A 24,095-nucleotide genomic window follows, 5' to 3' on the forward strand; every position below is an offset into this window, starting at 1 on the left:
AAAATCAGTGTTTGGAGGACATTTTGAGACTTTGCGAAAAGCTGGCGTAACCTTTTTTTTAACATTTTTTTTGTTTTTTCCAAATCAAAGTAAATTAATTACCCTTATATAAACAAATGACTAGCAAAAAATAACCACTGCATAAAAATATTTAAAAAAAATAAAAACACTTGGTTAAAGGAAATTGGTCATATGACGTCTACTGAAGTGTCTGTATAGATCAGGGGTGTCAAACTCAATTATACAGAGGGCCAGAACTAAAACCACACCTTTGAACGGGATAAATATATATTGAATACACTTTCCTTTAAAAAAAAAAAATAAATAAATAGGAATTTAAAACAGTCAGGAAAATTATTCCAGAATAAACAAACTTAAACATTCATTAAATTAAAAATATTTGCTCTCCATAAAAATATTTTCTGTCAAAACCATCAAAATGAAAATGTGAAAAAACGGAAAATATAAATAAAATGAGCAGGTTGTGTTTTCTTATCAATGTACTTCCATTGCGCGAATTTGCCCCGACCAAAATGGCCGCCACGGAGGCACACGAGTTAGCGGGCTGCTACAGCACGCCGACCTATCTAGTCCTCTATTTGTATTTGTGTCCCACAATCCATTGCGGCGGGGTTTCGGAAGAGAAGGTGTCATGGCTGCTAAACAACAGAATGCCGAGAAAGTCCTGTAGTCGACTTAAAACGACGTTAACTCGATAGAAGTATCACTTTGCGGTCCTTTCCGAAGGTTTGTCCTTTTTAATCCCTAGTTGGAGCGTTTTTCGTTGAAAGCTGGATAAAATGTGCTCCAGTGCTGAAGGATCTTTTCAGGAGAAGTTTCGGGGAGCCAAAGAGGAGACCGAGCGAGAACGTCGACGACCGGACGCTGTTTCCAAGCAGCTCGGAGCAGGTCCGTCATTTTTTGCTTCTGCTACATCCTTGACGAGGTGTTGTGAAAGGATAGTGGGATTTTGGACGCGTTCGTAAGGATGGGCTGGGCACCCGTATGATGCGGCAGGGGTAATCTGGAGGGACGAAGGCATGACCAACTTAGGTGCCGAGGTGCTTAACTTGTTTGGGTGCTTGGGCTTTTTTCCCCCCCTTTTATTTTCTTTATTATTGTATGTGTTTGTCTAGCTGTCGGTCACCCCTCTTGAGGGATATGACCAAGGTAGATAGATAAGTCGACATCCTTGGCATCAGGGGCGTTACCAGTGGGGGGTGGCCTGTGTGATGCCGAGAAATGCATCCCTGCCGAGATTTGCATCCCGTGGCTACTGTAACCTCGTTTTATCTGACTTTTATATCACTTTTCGGGAATGTAATGCCGAACATATAACCAAAACCACTTCGTCTTGCATTTGTTGGGAATGTAATTAAACTTAAACCATTACGTAATTGTATTTGTTGTGAATGTAATCAAACGGTAATGCACACCGTATATAAATCAATTTTGAGCAGGTAACGTAAACGTCTCCCGTTTATCTGTTGGTGATTTGACTGTTCGACTCTTCATTTCAGCATAATAAGCTTTATGGCATAACAGTTTCAAAACGAGCGATTTGAGTAGAAAAAGGCAAAGTAAACGTGACGTGCATTTTTTGGTTTGAACAATTTTATTGACACTATTAACAGCAATTAAACACATTCACTATTTCACTGTATCATATTCTAACAATATGGATCATTATGGATTTATATGTTCGCCATTACATTCCCGAAAAGTGATATAAAAGTCATATAAAACGAGGTAAAAGTGGTTATAGTAGCTACGGGATGCAGTTCTTGGCAGGGGTGCATCTCTCTGCATAACAGGTTAGGTTCCGGGCTAGGGTTTGGGCTTCAAATCAGGGTTTTAAACTTATTTTAAGGATCCAAAATAGGATTGAGGCTAGGTTTAGAAAAACTAGGGCATAGGCTCCTTGTTAGGGTCTCAAATTGAATTAAGTGATCCGAAATAGGATTGGGGCGAGTTACAGCTACAGTTAGGTGTAGGTTGTGCAGTCCTTTGAGACATTTTTGGTGATTAAGGGCTATATAAATAATTGTGACTCTACTTGAATCCAATGCACTTCTTGTCGTCTATCAAATGAAGAGTTCTGTACCTGGTACAGTTGTAACACAGACTTTTGGAGTTACTCAGCACTCGACCATAGATGTCTACTTGAAAAAAAAAACAGAATTAGGATACCATGTATAACAGTTTGAGAGGACTAGCTTAAAATATCATAAAATGGACAGGGTGAAAGAAAATGTTACAACTGTAGCCGAGCTCTCTATATACAGACGCTGCCCTACTTAAGGACGATCGTTCATAAGTTGAATTTGTTGGTAAGTTGCTCTGGTGCTATATTTTGTATGTTTAAGGTTTATGTAAGTAACCAGTATTATTTTGTGCAAAAATAAACATTTCTTAAAATAATAATAATAATAAAATAAAGATAAATACAGTCAAGCTTAACTTACTTATGGAAACGCTAGGCGAGTTTCTCCTCCGTGGTAGATAGTGGGTGAAAAAAAGCGTTCCGACCATTTTCCCAACCGCATCAAGCTTTCCTATTCCACATTCATTTCAAAAGAAACGGCTCGCCTCTTCTTTACACTTTCCACCAGGGGTCAGCAACCAACAGATTTGATGACATTGCCAATTTTTTTTTGAAAGTACTTGTTTCCCGAAAAACATCTGAGAAAAATAATTCCTTGCAAAATGATGCATTTCAAGCAGAGGTTTTGCCTCCACACTTTTTTTTATATCTATATTTTCGATACCCAGAATATTTAAACAATACTTTCCAAAAACACAAGGGCACTTTGCTTGAAAAATAACATTTGATTGCAAGAACACTAAACTTATGCATGACTTTGCAAAAATTCTCAGCCCCTGATGTCTCGGGTGCCGGATCACATGATTCAGGTCGTCATGGTGATCGCAGGGTCCTACGATACGTCATCCCAACGAATGCTTTCAGTCATTTTTTTAGAAAGGATAAAAATTTAAAGCGTTAACAGTATGTACTTATATCTTTGCTTTTTTCGTCACACTGTGTTTACTTAGAATATACGCCGGCGCCAACTCACCGCCATACGGGGTAATACGCCGAAAACAGGAACAAAACGCGGCACTAAGTGTTGACAAAGATCTGATCCAAGCTACTCCTCTCATCTAGTGATGATTTAATTCCCAGAGGTCTAATACTTTGTGATCAGCAGCGCTGAAGCCTTTAGCATTTTTTTACGTTTTGGCACTCGGGGACAATGCCTCTGAAATCGTACGTTACGGCACTGAACGAGTTAAGGGCAATACAAATAAATGTGACTTGTGACTTGCAGACGTCAGCCAAGAATTTCTTCCTACTGCGCGGCAGGAACCAGAGTTGCCTGCCGTTAAAATTGAGGAGGAGGAGGAAGATCTGAAGCCTTATCACGTTAAGCAAGAGACAGAGGATGGGGAGCCTGTTGGCGTTAAACAAGAGGACGATTTTCCAGTCTTGCTAGTGACCGGGGTCCGTTCAACCGTCGAAGATCAAGGACAACCTGAAGATAACGGTTGGCAGGAGCCTCTAAGCATCAGCTCCCCTCAACACGTGGAAACGGATGACGACGACACATCCCACTCCGCAAACGCTGAAAGCGACTCGCAGTCGGAAGGGGGTAACACATGTTCTCAGGGTGAGAAAACGTCTTATATGAAGATGCATATGATACTCCACGGTGGGGAGAAGCCTTTTGCCTGCTCAGATTGTGGTAAAACATTCACACATAGTGGGGACTTAACAAGACACATTAGAACCCACACTGGGGATAAGCCTTTTTCTTGCTCAGTTTGTGGTAAAAAATTCACTAGAAATGAACACTTGAAATTACACCAACAAACCCACACTGGGGATAAGCCTTTTTCCTGTTCAGTTTGTGGAAAAGGATACCTCCAGCGTGGGGACTTAAAAAGACACACACTAACCCACACTGGGGAGAAGCCTTTCGCTTGCTCAGCTTGTGGTAAACAATTCACAGAAAAAGGGAGTTTAACAAAACATTTTAGAACCCACACTGGCGAGAAGCCTTTTGTCTGCTCAATTTGTGGAAAACGATTCAGCCGGAGTGGGGACTTAAAAAAACACATGAGAACCCACACTGGTGAGAAGCCTTTTTCCTGCTCAGTTTGCGGTAAAAAATTCGCCCGAAATGGACACTTGAAATTACACCAACTAACCCACACTGGCGAGAAGCTTTTCACCTGCTCAATTTGTGGTAAGAGTTTTACCGTGAGTGGAAACTTAAAGAAACACATTAGAACCCACACTGGTGCGAAGCCTTTCGCTTGCTCAATTTGTGGTCAGAGATTCACAGAAAATGGGAGTTTAACAAAACATATTAGAACCCATACTGGCGAGAAGCCTTTTGCCTGCTCAATTTGTGGAAAACGATTCATCCGGAGTGGGAGCTTAAAAAAACACAAGAGAACCCACACTGGCGAGAAGCCTTTTTCCTGCTCAGTTTGCGGGCACAGTTTTACCGTGAGTGGAAGCTTAAAGAAACACATTAGAACCCACTCTGGTGAGAAGCCTTTCGCTTGCTCATTTTGTGGTAAAAGATTCACAGAAAATGGGAGTTTAACAAAACATATTAAAACCCACACTGGCGAGAAGCCTTTTGTCTGCTCAATTTGTGGAAAACGTTTCATCCACAATTGGAGCGTAAAAAAACACATGAGAACCCACACTGGCGAGAAGCCTTTTTCCTGCTCAGTTTGCGGTCAAAGATTCACCCAGAGTGGGGACTTAAAAGAACACATTACAACCCACACCGGTGAGAAACCTTTGACCTGTTGACTTTAGGGTGAAAAATTTGTCCATAACGGCAGTAGAAATAACACACAAGAACCCGCACTGGTGAGAAGCCTTTTTCTTGCTCAGTTTGTGGTCAAACATTTACTGAAAGTGGGAGATTAAAAACACTTAACTGAACAAGTATCATACAGGTCGTCTATAGGAACATAACTGCTACAAAACTATTTGCCCTCACCTTTTTCCAACCACTCCCTCTGCCAACACATCAAAAAACCCACATTCATTCACAAGAAGTGAGTTGACTCTCCTGCTGTATAATAACGATTTGAAACTCCAAAGTCTTCATATGGATTCAAAAGATAAATGATTTGTGTCATGTTTGTTGATAGATGATCTGTTTCATCGTATCTCCGCATAAAATTTTGCTTGTTATCAACAATTACAATCATGAAACAATAAGATCGCCATGTGGTAGCGCATGGAGGAGCCAAATTAGCAACAAAGTATGAGGATTCGGAGGCAAGATCAAGACGCAACAACATTAGAATGGCATTCCGGAGGGTGCCGAGAGAAACGATACAATCGGCTTCATAACGGGCTTCAAAAAGTCGGGTGTTGCGACAACGGGGCACATGGACATTCGTATTGAGAGGGCGCACCGCTCACTGGTGGCCTAGCCTCAAGGTAATAGTCATGTGGAATAAGTTAAAAATCCAGACTGAATGGATTAAGGGAACTAATAAAACATGGTCAACAATACAAAAAATATATATATATGTAACGGGTGTAATAATAACTTTTATTTTATTGAAATTCCTGCTGAAATGTGTGTATAGTTTTTGGTAAATACCCTGCAATGCTGAGTCCAACAGTGCCATCTGCTGGTATGGGGTGGGGTTTGGTTTTGGCTTCTAACATGTGATCAGGAGGCGGGGTTTGTTGTTAGTCTTACCAGAAAATTACAAAGGTAAGACATATCTTTTGGTGCTCCACAAAATAATTTAATTTTAAACATTATAACCACAGCTGACAAATCTCTCACCATACATAGTAATGTGATTGATATTGTCAAGTTGTTTAGGTTTGTTTTCGTTTTGTTTCTGTTTTACTAAATATTAATTCCCCTTGTAGAGATCAAAGAGATCGGACCCAGCAGAAAAAGCTAATGTTGTGACTCATTCATTTGCAGGTAAATTGTACCCATTTTTATACTCATTATTGTTTTTATTGCTATTTTCTCATATACATTAAAAAAGGATGATGTTGGTAAAAATTCAGAGTAAAGAAAAATATGTTGAATTCATTGTAAACGTTAAAAATCCACTATACGATCTCTTGTTAAAAGTATCTTGTTAAAATGCAAAGATTTATCAATGTATTGTGATATTCTAAAATGTATTTTCTGTAAAGTGAAAAGAAAGCTCTTTGATATGCTTTGTTGTTAGTTTTACCAGAGTACTACAAAGAGATCAAAGAGATCAGACCCAGCAGAAAAAGCTAATGTTGTGACTCATCCATTTGCAGAAACTGTAATAATAAAAACCTCATCATCCGGTCCAGCGTGAATGTGGATCTTTGGTGGGACACGTACACCGCGGTTACATATATATCAAGGTCTGTGAATAGGGCCACAAAAATAGACAAAACCCCAGACTTAAAACCTGGGGTTATAGATGTAGGATTTGAAAAAAAGGGCCTTAAAAGGATTGATTACCCAAATTTTCAAAGGAACAGGCATTAAAATCGTTCGAACAACTCCAACAAGAATTTGACCTACCTAGAAATGATTTTTACAAATATTTGCAACTCTGGCAATACCTCCAGAAACATGATGAATGGGGTAAAATATGTAAAGAGCCAACTAAAGTTGAGGAATTATTAATTTCATACTCAAAAGGACAATCAATAAAGGGGGTTATCACAAAATTATATAAAGCTCTGGGAATGGATCTCTGTAATGAGATGGTTAAAGAAAAATGGGAACAAGAAGTTAATGTAGTGATAAAAGACGACAAATGGGGAAAAAAAGAGGGACACAAAATAACCAGCCGTCCGACATGAAGGGAGTTTGAATGGAAAGTAAAAATTGTCATTATTGCCGAATGAGCGCAGCTGCGACAGCTTAATTGGCGCCAACAGCCCGGACAGCTGATTGGATGATACTTTCTTTTTAAACCCCCGGCTTCCAAGAGGAAGCCGTCAGATCGTTATGCGAACTGTTGTTACAAACTCAGTAAGCCTTTTCGTCCGACTCTGTGCCTACCCTGCCTTTTTCTGCCTGACCTTTGTTATGCTTCTGGTAGCAAATAAAATGATCACAGTGTCCTAGCTAAAACCACAACCTCCTGGCATAAAACAATGGAGGGACAAGTGAAAGGAAAAGTAGATTATGGGAAAAATCACTGCAAGACTTCAACTGAAACTTGATCAATTCGAGAAAAGATAGAAGCTTATCACACCATTTTTACTTGATTTCTAAAAACCTCACTTTTTATTTTGTTGACATATTTTGTTGTTGATTCTTTTATTTATGGGTATGTCAATTTCTAATATTTTTTGTTTGTTTTGCTGTATGATGGAGGAATCAAACATCTTTCAAAGTATGTGTGAGACATAAAAAGTTATAAAAAAAGGAGAAAATGGAAAAAAGTCAAGTTTATGGTTATCCCTTTACTCGGTATATCAGTAAAATAATTGACATATTTTTATGAACACCATAAACAACAACGATCATTGGGACACAAAATAAAAGCCAAACAACAAGAGCGAGGGAGAGCTCTTGCTTTATCACGCGGAGAAATACTCCAGCCCACTAGGCTTTCAATAGATTTTTGCAGCGCAAATTAATGACAAAAGATAAAGGAAATCAATATTCATTAATTTTGGAAAAACGCCTACAAAAAATAAATATGACTCTAAAAACTCGGTGTTTAACTCTTGTGTTATTTGTCGAAGTGTCCTTGGGCAAGACACTGAATCCCTAATGCCCCAGATAAGGAGGTTGGCGCCTTGCATGGCTGCATGGCCGATATTGGTGTGTGAGTGTGTGTGTGAATGGGTAAGTGTAGAGCACATTGTAAAGCGCTTTGGGAGGTCTTCATTGACTTGAAAGCGCTATACAATTGCAGAGTATTTACCATTTACTCCGAGTGGCAACAACCAACTACAAACCTGATTTGCAGAGGATTACCAAAAACAAGAGATGCCAGATATCCTACTGAGAATATCATCCCATCACTCCAGAAATACTCGTTTAAAACTTAGTATCAAAATATGATTAAGTATCAAAATGTAATGATGAAAAATCCCTACGTTTGTTCATGCATTCAAATTGTTTTTTTGTGTTTCACTTCCAATAAAATTTATTTTGTTCTTTACGTGATATTTTTATTTTGCCTTAGTGTAGTTTGGAAAAAACACCTGACTGAACCTGCTTGTGTGAATATTTGAATATTCCATTCATTTACATTTTACAGGTTTCATATTGGTGCACCTGAAGTGTGTTCAGTTGTTGTGTGTCAGAGAGAGAAAGATAATTAGATAGTGAGAAAAAGTGTGTCTGATGAGATGAGAGAGAGGTAGGTGCCTTTGTGTGGAGGGGGTATGTGACCTCCAGGGTAGATGCTGCGTTAACTCTGGTTAAGGTGCATTTGATGTGTGTGTTGAGGGTTGAGGGTGGACACTTTCCTTGAAATCAACACAAAAACAATACTTCTTTTATTGTAAGGAGAGGAGTGTGCAATGGAAAATAGTATGATTATCACCGCTAGATGGCAAAGTCTCACAGGTCAGAGAAGGGTGCTTGGGCCAAGTCTCGCGGGACATCACGTGATTTAGTGAGACTTGATGCCAACAATGAAATGAAGTGAGACTGACATTTCTCATCTATTTATCAGATGAGGTAAAACATCAAAAACAAAAATATGTTAAACAAATGTGTAACGCCATCTGGGTCCTGTTACACTTCAACTTTGTTTAAATTCGCGTAATATGTCGATAGTTATTGTGCGCCGACCTATCTAGTATTCTATGTGTTTCGGTTGCTGCGTTCCTGAAAAGACGACAGTTGAGTTTTCTAACCTCCGACCAGGAGAAAGGGTATGTATCCCAACTTTGCTACTAGGACCCCCACCTCAAGTGTCCTTACGATGATATTTCCCTGTTTGGGGGTTAGAAAATCCCGATTTCATACATTCTTGAGACGTTCTTCGGTCGTATCTGATAGGAAAACCCGAAACACCCACTTTTTTGAAAGCAGCACGTGATCCGTGCTCCACGAACCCACAATCCATTGCGGCGGGGTTTGGAAGGAGAAGGTGTCATGGCTGCCGAACACTAGAACGTCGAGAAAGTCCTGTTGTCGACTTAAAACGACGTAAACTCGACAGAAGTATCACTTTGCCGTCCTTTTCCAAAGTTTGTTCTATTAACTGCCGAGTTGGAGCGTTTTTTCGTTCAAATTCGGATAAAATGTGCTCCAGTGGGGAAGAAGTACATCTTGAAGAGAAGCTTCGGGGAGCCAAAGAGGAGACCGAGCGAGAACTTCGGCGACCGGAGGCTGGTTCCAGGGAGCTCGGGGCAGGTTCGTCATTTTCGCTTCTGCTACAGTGACAATGCTTCCCAAACTTCAAAATTAGTGATTCAATAGAAAGAACGAATCGTGGGTCTATGTTTGCACCAATGTATATGCTGACTATTTTTGCACCATGATGACTTTGCACCAAATGCAATATTGCACAACCGTTACGATACAACGTTATCACGACAACCCTGTATGTAACATCCCACATGCCGACATTCTTGTGTAAATACCATGTAAATTATAACTATAGCCTTATTCCCCTTGTTTTATAACATTATCTTCTCTGTTCCTTTATCTTCTTGCTCATACCCCACTATGAATGTCTAAAACTGGAGTGTCATGCCCAATTTCGTTGTCACAATATGTTAGCCCATTTGTAACAATGACAATAAAGGTATATTCTATTCTATTCTAATTCAAATACAACTTTTTTCAGCCTTTTACTGTAAATGACTATTTTTTTCACCTCTAGCAAATACTAAAAGTGCAGGAAATAAAATGAAGTTTACCAGCAACTGGTATGAAGTAGCATCCAAACTTTATATATTTGTAACCGCGGTGTAGCCGTGCCACCAAAGATCCACATTCAGGCTGGACTGGATGATGAGGTTTTTAATAAAGTTGCTGCAATGAATGAGTCCCACACGACACATGGTTAGCACCCCGGTAGTTCTCATCATCGTTAGCAGCGCACTATAGCTACCCTAAACATATCAAATACTTCTTCTCAGTTTACATAAAATACATTTTAGAATATCAACCATAACAATACGTTTTTACATACATTTTAACACAAGATCGTATAGTGTTTTTTTTTATGTTTACAATGAATTCAATTCAAATTTTCTTTAAACTTAATTTTAACCAACATAATTATTTTTATATAGATGAGAAAACAGAAATAATAACAAGAATGGGTACTATTTACCTGCAAATGAATGAGTCACATAATATGAGGTAGTACAGAAAAATATTTGAAATAACTCTTTTCAAATATTTTCGACGGACGTTGTGCCACGGAACTTTTTTATAAATAAAAGTGTACCTTGCTTCAAAAAGGCTTTATACAATTAAAATGTCTATCCATGTTGTATATTTGGATTGGTGTAAATTAATATCATTACTTCACCTATATTATTTTGTATAATGTACAATATACATCAAAGCGGCGCTGCCACGAGCGGCTGCCTTTTCCAACAGCTGCCCAATTATTTTATTGTCTGCTCCTATCTTCGGTGTTTTTTCTTCCCGTTTTGACAACTACACTATTGATTACTTCTATCCTATGGACATGGGTTTTAGCGCACAATAAATGTGTGTACTCAAGAAATTTCAACTCCTTGCCCTAAAGAATTCTCGTGCCGGCGTGATGAAGGGGCCCATGGTGGAAGTACAGCCGGAGCTAGCGAAGCGGCTAGCGGCGTTATAAGTCTTCGGTACCATCCGCAATCATGGTAAATGCGAACTCACGACCAAATAAGATCATCGAGTGCGGGTGGAAAACATCGAAGCGCACAGGGAACGCAGTTGCTGTGTTTTGCGGAAACGTGGCTCACGTTTAGCATTCCGGACGCTAACGTGTAGCCACCCGGAGCTACCCAGAGCAATCCGGCTTCAACGCCGCTAAACAGAGACACGAAAGCCGGGGGGAATCGGAGAGGAGGCGGACTTGCTAACACGAGGTCGTGTATCCCTGGATTTTCACAAAGAAATGATTTCCATCTGCCGCAGGAAGAAAAAACTAAAAGGGACAAATGTTTATTTAAATGAAAATTTAAGCAAAAAAAATCTCTGACATTGCAAGACAAGCTTGTTTTTTTTGTTTTGTTTTGTAAACTAATAAGATGCAAGGAACTAGGACTTCAAATTGTAGAGTATACATAAAGTAAATCGGCACTCCAGAAGGAGAAATTGTTTGGATTCGAGAAATGCAGGAGCTGGACAGGTTTGCCTGAAGATCTGGATAGGGTGGTAAATCCATATAATGACACTGGACAATGATGGATTCAAATGATAGAATGGCTGTTAGGGATAATATTTTCGTAATAGGTTAAACTGAAGTGATCAGTAAGAGAGGCAAATGTAGTTTTAGAATTTATTCACTGCAGTGGGAGGACACATTCAAAAGTCTCACAAGTTTCCCGCGGTGCAGCCGGGTTTTGTTCAAAAGCGTGCGCATGCGCAGAAAGTATCAATGACGTCACACATACGTCTACGGTTCAAAGTTCGCACATGCGTAGTAATAACCAAGGACGTCATATATATCTTTCGGTTCAAAAATAGTACAAAACAGCAGAAAACGAGTTGTAATATAAGTCAAGCTCATCAGGATTATTTGTAACATAGAAGACAGAGAAATACACAATTAACTAAATATGATTAGCTTTGACAATGGCATTCTGGACTGACAACATAGACACCTTTATTAAAGATCACAATGAAAAAAATCGATCATACTATATAAGGCCATGATCTACCGGAACTGAGCATTATTGATCACACTGACTCCAATAATTCTAAATTAGATGAATTTGAGAACCCGTTTGTTGTGATTGTATTTAATTTATATATTAATGATATTTTTGATATTTCAAAACGATTTAAATTAGTAATTTCTGCAAACATTTTCTATTTAAATGATAACTATATTGATTTGATAACTTGCAATGATCATGAATTAATCAACCTAAACCTAAAAATGATAATAACAACAATAAAAATAAACATAATGTTTATAATAACAGTTATGATATAATAATAGCAGCAATAACAACTAGGTAACTTTTTTAAAATGCAGTATTTCCAATCTCACTCATATCCCGTTTTCTTTATCCCTGTATTTCGCCAGTAATGTTTTTTTGTATTTAAATTTGAACACATGAATATTTAGACATTGTCTGATCTCATCTTGTAAATTATTCTGACTTGACATATAAATAAAATATCTTTACATTTAAATAAAAGAAGTCATATTCTTTGGTAATCGCAAGGCAAATCAAGATTTTGAAGTCAAAATGGATGGTGCTGCAATGGACACTGTAACAGAAATTGAGTTTTTAGGGGTGATAATAGACAATAAATGAAGCTGGAAAACAGACATCAGACACATACAAACTAAAGTATCTAAAAGCATTTCAATCATTAATAAAGCCAAATTCATTTTAAACTATAATGCATTGTATTTATGATATTGTTCTCTAATTCTGCCATACTTAACATATTGTGCAGAAGTCTGGGGCAATCACAAAAGTTATCCTCCAAAAACCATACACAGGGTAGGATATCGGGATCATACGGACATTTTATTCCTGCAGTCCAAATGATTAAAATGAGATGATTTAGTCAAATTTTTCACTGCACAACTGCTATTTAAGGTAAAAAAAAACATAGTGCCAGAAATGATTCCCTCGGAAAGAGGGAAATTATAACTTAAGGGGCTGTCGTAAATTCATCATCCCAAAGGTGAGAACAGTTAGGAAAAGTATGTGTGTGTCTGTGTGTGGAGTCAAGCTCTGGAACAATTTACAAGACTATCTGAACAAAGCCACTCTTAGGATCTAGTGGTGATTTATCATACTGATCTCATTCCCAGAGGCCTAATACTTACCGATCAGCAGCGCTTAAGCCTTTAGATTTTTTTTATGTTGTGGCACTCGGGGACAATGCTTTTGAAAACGTAGATTACGGCACTGAACAAGTTGAGGGCAATACAAATAAATGTGACTTGTGTCTTGCAGACGTCAGCCAAAAATATTTTCCTACTGCGCGGCAGGAACCAGAGTTGCCTGACGTTGAAATTGAGGAGGAGGATCTGAAGCCTTATCACGTTAAGCAAGAAACAGAGGATGAGGAGCCCATTGGGGTTAAAGAGGAGGACGATTTTCCAGTCTTGCTCGTGGCCGGGTTCTGTTCAACCAATATCCAATATCGAGGTCAACCTGAAGATAACGGTTGGCGGGAGCCTGGAAGCATCAGCTCCCGTCAACACGTGAAAACGGATGACGACGACATGTCCCACTCCGCAAACGCTGAAGGTGGTAACACATGTTCCCAGTGTGGGAAAACGTTTCAAAGCAAGTCTTACATGAAGTTGCATATGAAATTCCACGCTGGGGAGAAGCCTTTTGCCTGCTCAGTTTGTGATAAAAGATTCACTACAAGTGGAAACTTAAAGAGTCACATTAGATCCCACACTGGCGAGAAGCCTTTCGCCTGCTCGGTTTGTGGTAAAAAATACTCCCAACACAGACACTTGAAATTACACCAACTAACCCACACTGGCGAGAAGCCTTTTTCCTGCTCAGTTTGTGGTCTAAGATTAACCACGAGTTATACCTTAAAACGACACATTAGAACCCACACTGGCGAAAAGCCTTTTTCCTGCTCAGTTTGCGGTCAAAGTTTCACCCAAATTGGACACTTTAAATCACACCAACTAACCCACACTGGCGAGAAGCCTTTTTCCTGCTCGGTTTGTGGAAAACGATTCTCACAGAATGGGACCTTAAAATCGCACCATAAAACTCACACTGGCGAAAAGCCTTTTTCTTGTTCAGTTTGCGGACAAGTATTCACTACAAATGGGAGCTTAAAGAATCACATTAGAACCCACACTGACGAGAAGCCTTTTTCTTGTTTAGTTTGCGGTAAAAAATTCACCCAAAAGGGAAACTTGAAATCACACCAACTAACCCACACTGGCGAAAAGCCTTTTTCTTGCTCAGTTTGTGGTCAAAAATTCCCCCGAAAAGAACACTTGAAATCACACCAACTAACCCACACTGGCGAGAAGCCTTTTTCCTGCTCAGTTTGCGGTCGAAGATTCAGAGAAAGATTGAGCTTAAAAAGGCACACTAAAACCCACACTGGCGAGAAGCCTTTTGCCTGCTCAATTTGTGGAAAAGCATACATCCAACATGGGAACTTAAAGAAACACATTAGAACCCACAATGGTGAGGAGCCTTTGACCTGTTGACATAGTGGTTAAAAAAAAATCATCCATATTGGACACTAAATATTACACACAAGAACCCACACCGGTGCAAAGACCTCTGCCTGCTCGGTTTGTGGTCAAATATTTACTGAAAGTGGGAGATTAAAAACTTGACAACGTATCACACAGGCCGTCTATTGGAACATAACTGCCACAAAACTATTTCCCCTCACCTTTTTACAACCACTGACTCTGCCAACACATCAAAAATCCCACATTTATTCACAGGAAGTGAGCAGACTCTCCAGCTGCATAATAAAGATTTGAAACCCCAAAGTCTTCATATGGATTCAAACGATTCATGATATGCGTATGTGTCTTGTTTCTTGATAAATTATCTATTTCCTCGTGTGTCCGCATACAATTTTACCTGTTGTCAACAACTATATTACCGTATTTTCCACACTATAAGGCGCACCGTGTTATAAGGCGAACCTTCATTGAATGATATATTTTAAAACTTTTTCCATACATAAGGCACACCGCATTATAAGGCGCTATAAGTGCATGCTGGTTTAAGATCAGGTAATCGTGCAATTTTGTAATTGTAATCCTGTGCAGTCCTTGGAGACATTTTTGTGATTAAGGGCTATATAAATAAATGTGACTTGATTTGGCTACAGGAGAGGATGTAGTTACGTTATGCAACCATTAGATGGTTTCATGCTAAAGGGAATGTCAACAAAACAGTCAGATAGGTCAGTCAGACTTTAATAGATAACAAACAAACTTTCCACAACTCCATTCACTCCCAAAATGAATAAACAGCTGTTTCATTATTTATTATTATTTTTATTACAAATTAAAGAGAATCGTTTAATATTTCCCAGGATGCACAGCACACTTCTTCTACGCGAAAAACTGCTTCTCTTAGTTGTGAGACCTTGCAATTCAATATTGATCCATAAATGTGAATTTCCCTTCGGGGATGAACAAAGTATCTATCTATCTATCTATATACCTGTATAAGGCGCACAGGATTATAAGGCGCATAGTCAGCTTTTTTTTTTTAAAAATCATATTTTGTGTGCTCCTTCTAGTGCGGAAAGTACGGTATTATAACAATAAGATCGCCGACCTAGGGTTGTATGTATGTGTATATCACCAGAGCCCCAAAGCTTGGAGAGCCTGTGGTTCTCTCCGTCCCCGTCGTCCAGATGAGAACAATCCTCATTAAGTCCACCGCCAAAAGAGATAGGAACCTTTATTTCTTCATCTTCCTGGTTGGCCATTTTCTGCTTCTCACACACTCCTCCCCTGAGGGACTTTTTGTTCTCAAAAGTACACAAAAAGGGTTAGTGCAACAACCTCTTTGATGTTTTGGGCAAATAATCCATGTTGGTACGCTATGAAAACAATCCCTGATCATTGAAATGAGTCTATTATCTTCAAACTGGGTTCATTCATCGGTACTGTTAACCTGTTGCATCGTTTCTTCCACCTTTCTAAAGCTGACTTGTGTCAACAATGTAGAATAGAATTTAATTTACTTTCATTGTCATTCTTTGTAACCGTGCACACAGAACGAAATGTCGATACACCTGACCTGTACAGTTAAACTGTAACAAGCCGACGCAGCCACAACCCTTAATGCCGGGCGCCAAGCAGGGAGGCAATGAGCCTTAGGTATGACTCGGCCGAGGCTTGAACCAGCGACCTCCCAGTCTTGGAGCGGGCGCCCTACCATCTAGGCTATCGAGCTGGTGAATGTGCTTAATTCTTTCGTTTGATTCAATTTTCTTTGTCCTGTGAATAAGACATAGTTTGTTAAAATCAAACTGCATGCATTATTTGTGGGTCGAAGTTATTTTTCTTCTGGACTGATCAATCATTATCCATATATACGAACTACACAATCGATAATTTAAATCTGAAAATGCATTGTCTTTAAAGTTGCATCCTTTATGATAAATGCTAGACACAGACTATTTCAAATGAATTTGTGTTGGAAACCGAGAGCACCACCTGCTGACCGAATTCGTTACCACCAAATTAGATTCTGAACCAAATGCGCGAAGTTGCCCCTACCAAGATGGCCGCCATGGAGGCACACGAGTTAGCGGGATGGTACTGCACACCGACCTCTGTTATTGTCTGTGTCCCACAATCCATTGCGGCGGGGTTTGGAAGGAGAAGGTGTCATGGCTGCCGAACACTAGAACGTCGAGAAAGTCCTGTTGTCGACTTCAAACGACGTAAACTCGACAGAAGTATCACTTTGCGGTCCTTTCCGAAGGTCTGTCTTATTTACTCCCGAGTTGGAGCCTTTTTTCGTTTAAACTTGGAGAAAATGTGCTCCAGTGGGGAAGGACCTCTTGAAGAGAAGCTTCGGGGAGCCAAAGAGGAGACCGAGCGAGAACGTCGACGTCTGAACGCTGTTTCCAAGCAGCTCGGGGCAGGTCCGACATTTTCGATTCTGCTACAGTGAAAATGCTTCCCAAACTTTTGTAGGCTAGCGGAAAAAAAAATCAAAGTAAAAACCAAAAGTGCAGGAAATAAAATTAAGTTTAGCAGCAACTCGTATGAAGTCGCATCAAAACTTCAATAGTTCCTTGATTTCTTTAAAATAAAAAAGAAAAATAAATACCAATATGACTCAAAACAACAAGTGCATCGCAATTTCAACTGTGCAGATTTTACACAACCTCATGGAAATGTCAGGGTTTGGTGCCTTCAGTCCTTCTTATATCCAAAAGATGCCAGCTTTACCACATGTTCATGTAAGAGTCAATATGGCGGCGCCCCTGTTTGGCTGCGGCTGCATCGGCTCGCAACAGTTTTTTACACGTCGGCCATAAGATCCAGTCTTCGACTCAGTTTTGACGGCGCACAAAGTCGGCTCGAACTGCAGATTCATATACGATCACAGTTTTTTTTGCTGGATATGCGATCATCCAGACATCAAGCGCTCGGTGCTACGACCACTCGGGAGTGTTTATTAGCCACGGACTGCTATGTCGACGAGACCCAGCGGCCTACAAAGCAACGAAGCAGAGTGGCAAGACAGCGGCGTGTACAGTCTTTTGTTGTTGCTGTTTAAATAAACATCTCTCAAGTCAGGTCTCTCCACATCCCTCGTGCCCTGCGTTTGGGACTGTCCGACACCTCGTGACAGGAAATGTTCCAATCTCGCCTTAAGACACACCGAAATTTATTGGCTTCTGAGTAACCTCATACTTTTGTTTACTCGACCTTGAGGGAGAAGGACAAGTTTAGAAGTTTGACAGGTTCAGGCGTTCTGAGTATTCGGATTGGCACCTGGACCAGATGCATGCTATTGTAGAACCTGCAGCATCTTTTTAAATTTTGAGACTGGAAGTTTGATATCTCTATAACTTACTCTACATTGAATGTTGAGGTTGATTGTGTATTATGCACTGAGGCCCTTGCAACAACCAATGCAACCTGCTTAAATGTCTTCAACTCTGGAGAGTGTAATGTTTTTCAGATCAGACATTTTCAACTTGACTAAAATGTAGTTAAAACAAATAAAATAAAACAAACATTTGTTTTAAAATTGCCTCTTATTCGTGTTACTTGTTTGTTTCAAGTATGTGATTTTGTCAACCTTGTCTTAAATTTGACATCTAAAGGCATCCAAAAAGTCTTGAATTTAATTTACCTTAAGCTGGAGGAACCCTGTGGTGTTCTGTGAGTCCCTTTTGTGAGTTTCTGTGATTAAAGGCGTCACAAATAAATGCGATTTGACTTGTGTGTTGCAGACATGGGTGAAGAATATCTTCCTACTCCGGGGCAGGAACCAGAGTTGCCAGGAACTGTTTACAAGATACTCCGAGTTGTGTTGAACAGAGCAGGTTGGTCGTTTTACTTTCTGCAACGTCCTCGACATCTCGTATTTGGCCGTCGACGTCCACCGTACTTTCCTTTCGAATAAGGTCCGGGCTTCTGTCTCGCTCATTCTCCCAAAATACATACAGTGAGGAAAATAAGTATTTGAACACCCTGCTATTTTGCTACATCTCCCACATAGAAATCATGGAGGAGTCTGAAATTTTCATCGTGGATCCATGTCCACTCTGACACAGATGAACTAAAAAAAATCTATGATTTTTGAACAAATTAATTGTATGATATAGCGGAAAATAAATATTTGAACACCTGAGAAAATGAGTGTTAATATTTGCTATGGTATCCTTTGTCTGCTATTACAGAGGTCAAACGTTTCCAGTAGTCTTTCACCAGGTTTGCACACACTGTAGGAGCGATCTTGGCCCACTCCTCCACACAGATCTTCTCTAGATCAGTCAGGTTTCTGGGCTGTCACTTAAAAACACAGAGTTGGAGCTCCCTCCAAAGATTTTCATTTGGTTTCAGGTCTCGAGACTGGCTGGGCCATGCTAGAACCTTGATATGCTTCTTACCGGAGGCACTCCTTGGTTTTCCTGGCTGTGCGCTTTGGGTCATTGTCGTGTTGGAAGACCCCTCTTCAATGATCTGACTGACGAGAGGAGGTTGTTCCCAAAAATCTCACAATACATGGCCGCAGTTATCCTCTCTTTAATGCAGTGCACTTGTACTGTCCGATGTGCAGAAAAGCACCCCCAAGCTTTGGAGTAAGGATTGCACTCTTCATTCTTCTGCCTCCAAACACGCTTTGTAGAATTATGACCAAAAAGTTCTATTTTGGTCTCACCTGACCACAAAACCTCCCATGACTCTTCTGCATCATCCAAATGGTTATATGCAAACTGACATGTGTTTGCCTTGACATGTGCTGGTTCAAGCAGGGGAACCTTTCGTGCCATGCGTGATTTCAAATTCTGACGTCTTAGTGTATTTCCTACATTAACCTTGGAAACGGTGGTCCCAGCTCTTTTCAAGTCATTGACCAACTCCTGTCATGCAGTTTCGGGCGGATTCATCACTTTTCTTAGTCAAGTCAAGTCAAATTTATTTATATAGCCCTTAATCACAAAAATGTCTCAAGGGACTGCACAGGATTACAGTTACAAAATTACACAATTACCTGATCTTAAACTAGCAAACCAGCATGCGGGCAAGGAAAAACTCAAAAACCTCAGTGTGAGGAGAAAAGAGAAACCTTGAGAAAGGACCTCACATGTGGTAATCCCCCTTCCAGGATTGAACAGGGTGAATTACAATTAGCATTACTGTACACAGAATAGTAAACACTAGGTAAGATGTTGAAAATGTCCGGAAAGAGCATGACATCAACGACGACGCCAGCTGGTAAATGCAGGGGTTGACATGCTGCAGGTCAGACCCCGGTCCGCTGACCCATCCCAGATCATCCTTCTCCTTCGTATCAGCCAGGCAGGCCTCAGAAAAAGACAGGACAAAACAGAATACGAGGTGGGCATCAATCATATGCTTTGGAATAGAAGTGTGTCTTAAGCCTCAATTTAAAAACTTCCGTTGAGGTTGCAGATCTTATCTCCAGAGGCAGGGCGTTCCACAACACCGGGGCCCGGATGGAGAACGCTCTCGAGCCCGCAGACTTCTTGGCTCTCGGAATCACAAGTAGAAACATTGAAACTACAAATTCGATCATTTAAAGCTGAAAATACTTTGTGTTTAAAGTTGCATCTTTCATGATAAATACTAGCTATTTCTTATGAATTCGTGTTGGAAACCGATACCACCGCCTGCTGACCGAATTGGTTCTGAACCAAATAGATATAATTTAAAGCCATTTAGAAATGTATTGTTATGTTGGCCATAAAAGAGTCAGAAATCATGTTACGAGTGATGACTTTTGCCAGGACCGAAACTTAACAATGTGTAAAGTCAAAACAGAAAAGGGACTTGGATTTTCCTGGACCAAAATGAAGTTGAGACTGGAAATCACCATGACCACATTGTAAGACAACATTAAACTGAAATATGAATATGAAGAATATACAGCACGTGACCCATCAGTAGCCCAATTCGTTCCCCCTTTAACAATCAAAACGAATAATGTTCAAATGAGTTCGATGCTTCAACTCTTGGCATTCGAAATATCAAGATTTCCTTGTACGTCATAAGCGTCTTAAAATGCATCATAAGCGTACTTTGTACGGCAAAAAAGTACAAGTTGACATGTAACGGGTGTAATAATAACTTTGGTTTGATTGAAATTCCTGCTGAAATATGTGTATAGTTTTTGGTAAGTGTCCTGCAAGAATGAGTCCAACAGTGCCACCTGCTGGTATGGGTTGGGGTTTGGTTTGGGCTTCTGACATGTGACCGGGAGGCGGGGTTCGTTGGCAGTCTTACCAGAAAAAACTGCAATGGTAAGACACATCTTTTGGTGCTCCACAAAAGAAGTTAATTCTAAACATTATAAACACAGCTGACAAATCTCTCAACATGCACAGTCATGTGATTGAAGTTGTCGAGCTGTTTAGATTTATTTTCGTTTTGTTACTGTTTTACTAAAATATTCATTCCACTTGTAGAGATCAAAGAGATCAAAGCCAGCAGAAAAGCTAATGTCGTGACTCATTCATTTGCAGGTAAATTTTACCTGTTTTTATGCTCATTGTTGTTTTTATTTCGATTTTCTCATATACATTAAAAAGGATGATGTTGGTTAAAATTCAGACTAAAGAAAAATATGTTGAATTCATTGTAAATGTTAAAAATACACTATACGATCTCTTGTTAAAAGTATCTTGTTAAAATGGATGTAAAAATGTATTGTGATATTCTAAAATGTATTTTATGTAAGTTGAAAAGAAAGCTCTTTGATATGCTTTGTTGGGAAGTTTTCAGAGGGAACTGCTACTGAGATCAAAGCCAGCAGAAAAGCTAATGTTGTGACTCATTCATTAGCAGAAACTGTAATAATAAAAACCTCATCATCCAGTCGAGCGTGATTGTGAATCTTTGGTGGGACAAGTACACCGCGGTTACAGACAGGTATGAAATATGTTTATGTATATAGTTGCAGAAAAGGGTAAGAGAAGTACCAGTATATCACCGCTAGACGGCAAAGTCTCACAGGTCAGAGATTGGTCCTTGGGCCAAGTCTCGCGGGACATAACGTGATTTAGTGAGACTCCTCAATAAATTAACCTTAATGCCAACAATGAAATGGTGTCGTGTCAGACTGACATTTATCATCTTTTGCAGATGAGGTAAAACAACAACAAAAATACATTAAAGAAATGTTTAACACCATCTGGAGATAGCCCTTCCACATGGGTCCCGTTACATTTTAATTTTGTTTAAATTTGCATAATAAGTCGCGTAAAACGTCCCCCAAGTTTAAAATGTCCACTTAACTCCAAGCTTCGAAAGATATTTTACCGACCTATTTAGTATTCTATGTGTTTCTTTTGTTGCGTTCCAAAATATACGATAACTGAATTTTCCAACCTCCGAGCAGGAGAAAGGGTATGTTCCCAAACTTTGCAACTAGGACCTCCCACCTCGAGTGTCCTTACGATTATATTTCCCTGGTTGGGGGTTAGAAAAGCCCGATTTCCCACTTTCTTGAGATGCGTTTCGGTCAGATCTGCTAGGATCTACTGAAACACCATTTTTTTGAACGCAGCATGTGATCCGTGATACGTGTACCCACAATCCATTGCGGTGGTGTTGAGAAGGAGAAGGTGTCATGGCTGCCGAACAAGAGAATGTCGAGAAAGTTCTCTAGTCTTCTTAATACGACATAAGTTCGACAGAAGTATCACTTTGCGGTCGTTTCCGAAGGTTTGTCCTGTTTACTCCCGAGTTGGAGCGTTTTTTCGTTCAAATTTGGAGAAAAATGTGCTCCAGTGTTGAAGGATCTTTTCAAGAGAAGCTTCGGGGAGCCAAAGAGGAGACCGAGCGAGGACGTCGACGACCGGACGCTGTTTCCAAGCAGCTCGGGGCAGGTCCGTCATTTTCTCTTCTGCTACAGTGACAATGCTTCCCAAACTTTTGCAGGCTGGCGAAAAAAAATCTACTATTAAAAAGAAAAAACGAATAGTGGTTTTAAATACAGTTTTTCAGCCTTTTCACTGCAAATGACTCATTTTTCACCTTAAGCAAATACTAAAAGTGCAGGAAATGAAATGAGGCTCTCGAGTGACTCATAAAGTAACATGAAAACTTTAAAGGCTTCCTAAAAATGTTCACTCAAACTAAGAGCAAAAGTGAATAAAATGAAGTTTAGCAGCAACTCGTATGAAGTTGGATCAAAACATCAATAGGTCCCTGATTTTCATATGATAATAAATGATAAATACCAACATGATTTAAAACAAAAAGTGCACCGCCATTTAGAATGAGCTTTGGAATCACGACGTCTGGGCACTCCCGTTTCAGAGCTGGATTGACGAACAAATGTTATGGTAACAGCTCATTGCATTGTGAATATGCTTGATGGCTGTGTTTTGCTGCTGTTGGTGTCAGTGGATTTGTTCAGACCGAGGACAATCGACTTTGGCCTGGACGGATCTATTGACACTAACAAAGATGTTATATAATGAAATTGTGAATATGTTAAAAAAACACATTACAACCCACACCGGTGAGAAACCTTTGACCTGTTGACTTTGTGGTGAAAAATTTGTCCATAACGGCACTAGAAATAACACACAAGAACCCGCACTGGTGAGAAGCCTTTTCCTTGCTCAGTTTGTGGTCTAACATTCACTGAAAGTGGGAGCTTAAAAAACGCTTAATTGACCAAGTATCATACAGGCCGTCTATAGGAACATAACCGCTACAAAACCATTTCCCCTGACCTTTTTCCAACCACTCACTCTGCCAACACATCAAAAAACCCACATTCATTCACAAGAAGTTAGTTGACTCTCCTGCTGTGTAATAATGATTTGAAACTCCAAAGTCTTCATATGGATTCAAAAGATTAATGATTTGTGTGATGTTTGTTGATAGATTATCTATTTCAACGTATGTCCGCATAAAATTTTGCTTGTTATCAACAATTACAATCATGAAACAATAAGATCGCCATGTGGTAGACGGCAGCAAGGAAAGTCGCTCTGGAAAAACCACTACAAACTAACCTAATACCTACCAGAAAAAGACAGAAAGGGGATAATTTGTCATTTATATTAGAGAAAAACACTTCAATTAAATATAGTCAAGGAGGGAAGACTTGTCGAGGAAACTGGCGCAAAGGAGAAACAGAACAAGGAAGCAGAGGGCTTGAGAAAAGCATCAAATAACTTTTGGAAAGGACTGTGTTGCTGGAGCAAAAAGTGGAGCCCATGGAGGAGCTAAATGCTAACACGGAAGAGCGAACGGCGCGATTGGAACGATCCACAGCCTCCCTGCTCCAGCAAGCCGCCAAATTAGCAACAAAGTATGAGGATTCGGAGGCAAGATCAAGACGCAACAACATTAGAATGGCATTCCGGAGGGTGCCGAGAGGAACGATACAATCGGCTTCATAACAGTCTTCAAAAAGTCGGGCGTTCCGACAACGGGGCACATGGACATTCGTATTGAGAGGGCGCACCGCTCACTGGTGGCCAAGCCTCAAGGTAATAGACATGTGGAATAAGTTAAAAATCCAGACTGAATGGATTAAGGGAACTAATAAAACATGGTCAACAATACAAAATATATATATATATGTAACGGGTGTAATAATAACTTTTATTTTATTCAAATTCCTGCAGAAATATGTGTATAGTTTTTGGTAAGTGTCCTGCAAGGATGAGTCCAACAGTGCCATCTGCTGGTATGGGGTGGGGTTTGGTTTTGGCTTCTAACATGTGATCAGGAGGCGGGGTTTGTTGTTAGTCTTACCA

The 24,095-nt window shown here is 39.8% G+C and overlaps 2 protein-coding genes across 2 annotated transcripts; both read left to right on the plus strand.

Annotated features, from left to right (window-relative positions):
• The first annotated feature begins 642 nt into the window (after window positions 1–642).
• On the plus strand, window positions 643–6,102 carry LOC148368515 (uncharacterized). The gene is made up of 2 exons (XM_088330539.1): window positions 643–909; window positions 3,330–6,102. The coding sequence occupies exons 1-2, from the start codon at window positions 801–803 to the stop codon at window positions 4,826–4,828; spliced, it is 1,608 nt and encodes a 535-aa protein (XP_088186665.1). The 5' UTR covers window positions 643–800; the 3' UTR covers window positions 4,829–6,102.
• Window positions 6,103–9,083: 2,981 nt separating this feature from the next.
• LOC148368516 (uncharacterized) lies at window positions 9,084–15,225 on the plus strand. Its single transcript, XM_088330545.1, has 2 exons — window positions 9,084–9,368; window positions 13,106–15,225. The coding sequence occupies exons 1-2, from the start codon at window positions 9,257–9,259 to the stop codon at window positions 14,341–14,343; spliced, it is 1,350 nt and encodes a 449-aa protein (XP_088186671.1). The 5' UTR covers window positions 9,084–9,256; the 3' UTR covers window positions 14,344–15,225.
• The last annotated feature ends 8,870 nt before the right edge of the window (window positions 15,226–24,095 follow it).

The sequence above is a fragment of the Urocampus carinirostris genome, chromosome 3, assembly GCF_059441175.1.
Source record: "Urocampus carinirostris isolate Australia breed hairy pipefish chromosome 3, RoL_Ucar_1.0, whole genome shotgun sequence".
In the NCBI taxonomy this organism is placed as follows: domain Eukaryota; kingdom Metazoa; phylum Chordata; class Actinopteri; order Syngnathiformes; family Syngnathidae; genus Urocampus; species Urocampus carinirostris.

Excerpts from the sequence above, each read along its gene's own strand:
- LOC148368516 (XM_088330545.1), top strand. The coding sequence starts at position 9,257 with ATGTGCTCCAGTGGGGAAGAAGTACATCTTGAAGAGAAGCTTCGGGGA. Across the intron at positions 9,369-13,105 it reads TTCCAGGGAGCTCGGGGCAG|ACGTCAGCCAAAAATATTTT; the intron begins GTTCGTCATTTT and ends TGTGTCTTGCAG.
- LOC148368515 (XM_088330539.1), top strand. The coding sequence starts at position 801 with ATGTGCTCCAGTGCTGAAGGATCTTTTCAGGAGAAGTTTCGGGGAGCC. Across the intron at positions 910-3,329 it reads TTCCAAGCAGCTCGGAGCAG|ACGTCAGCCAAGAATTTCTT; the intron begins GTCCGTCATTTT and ends TGTGACTTGCAG.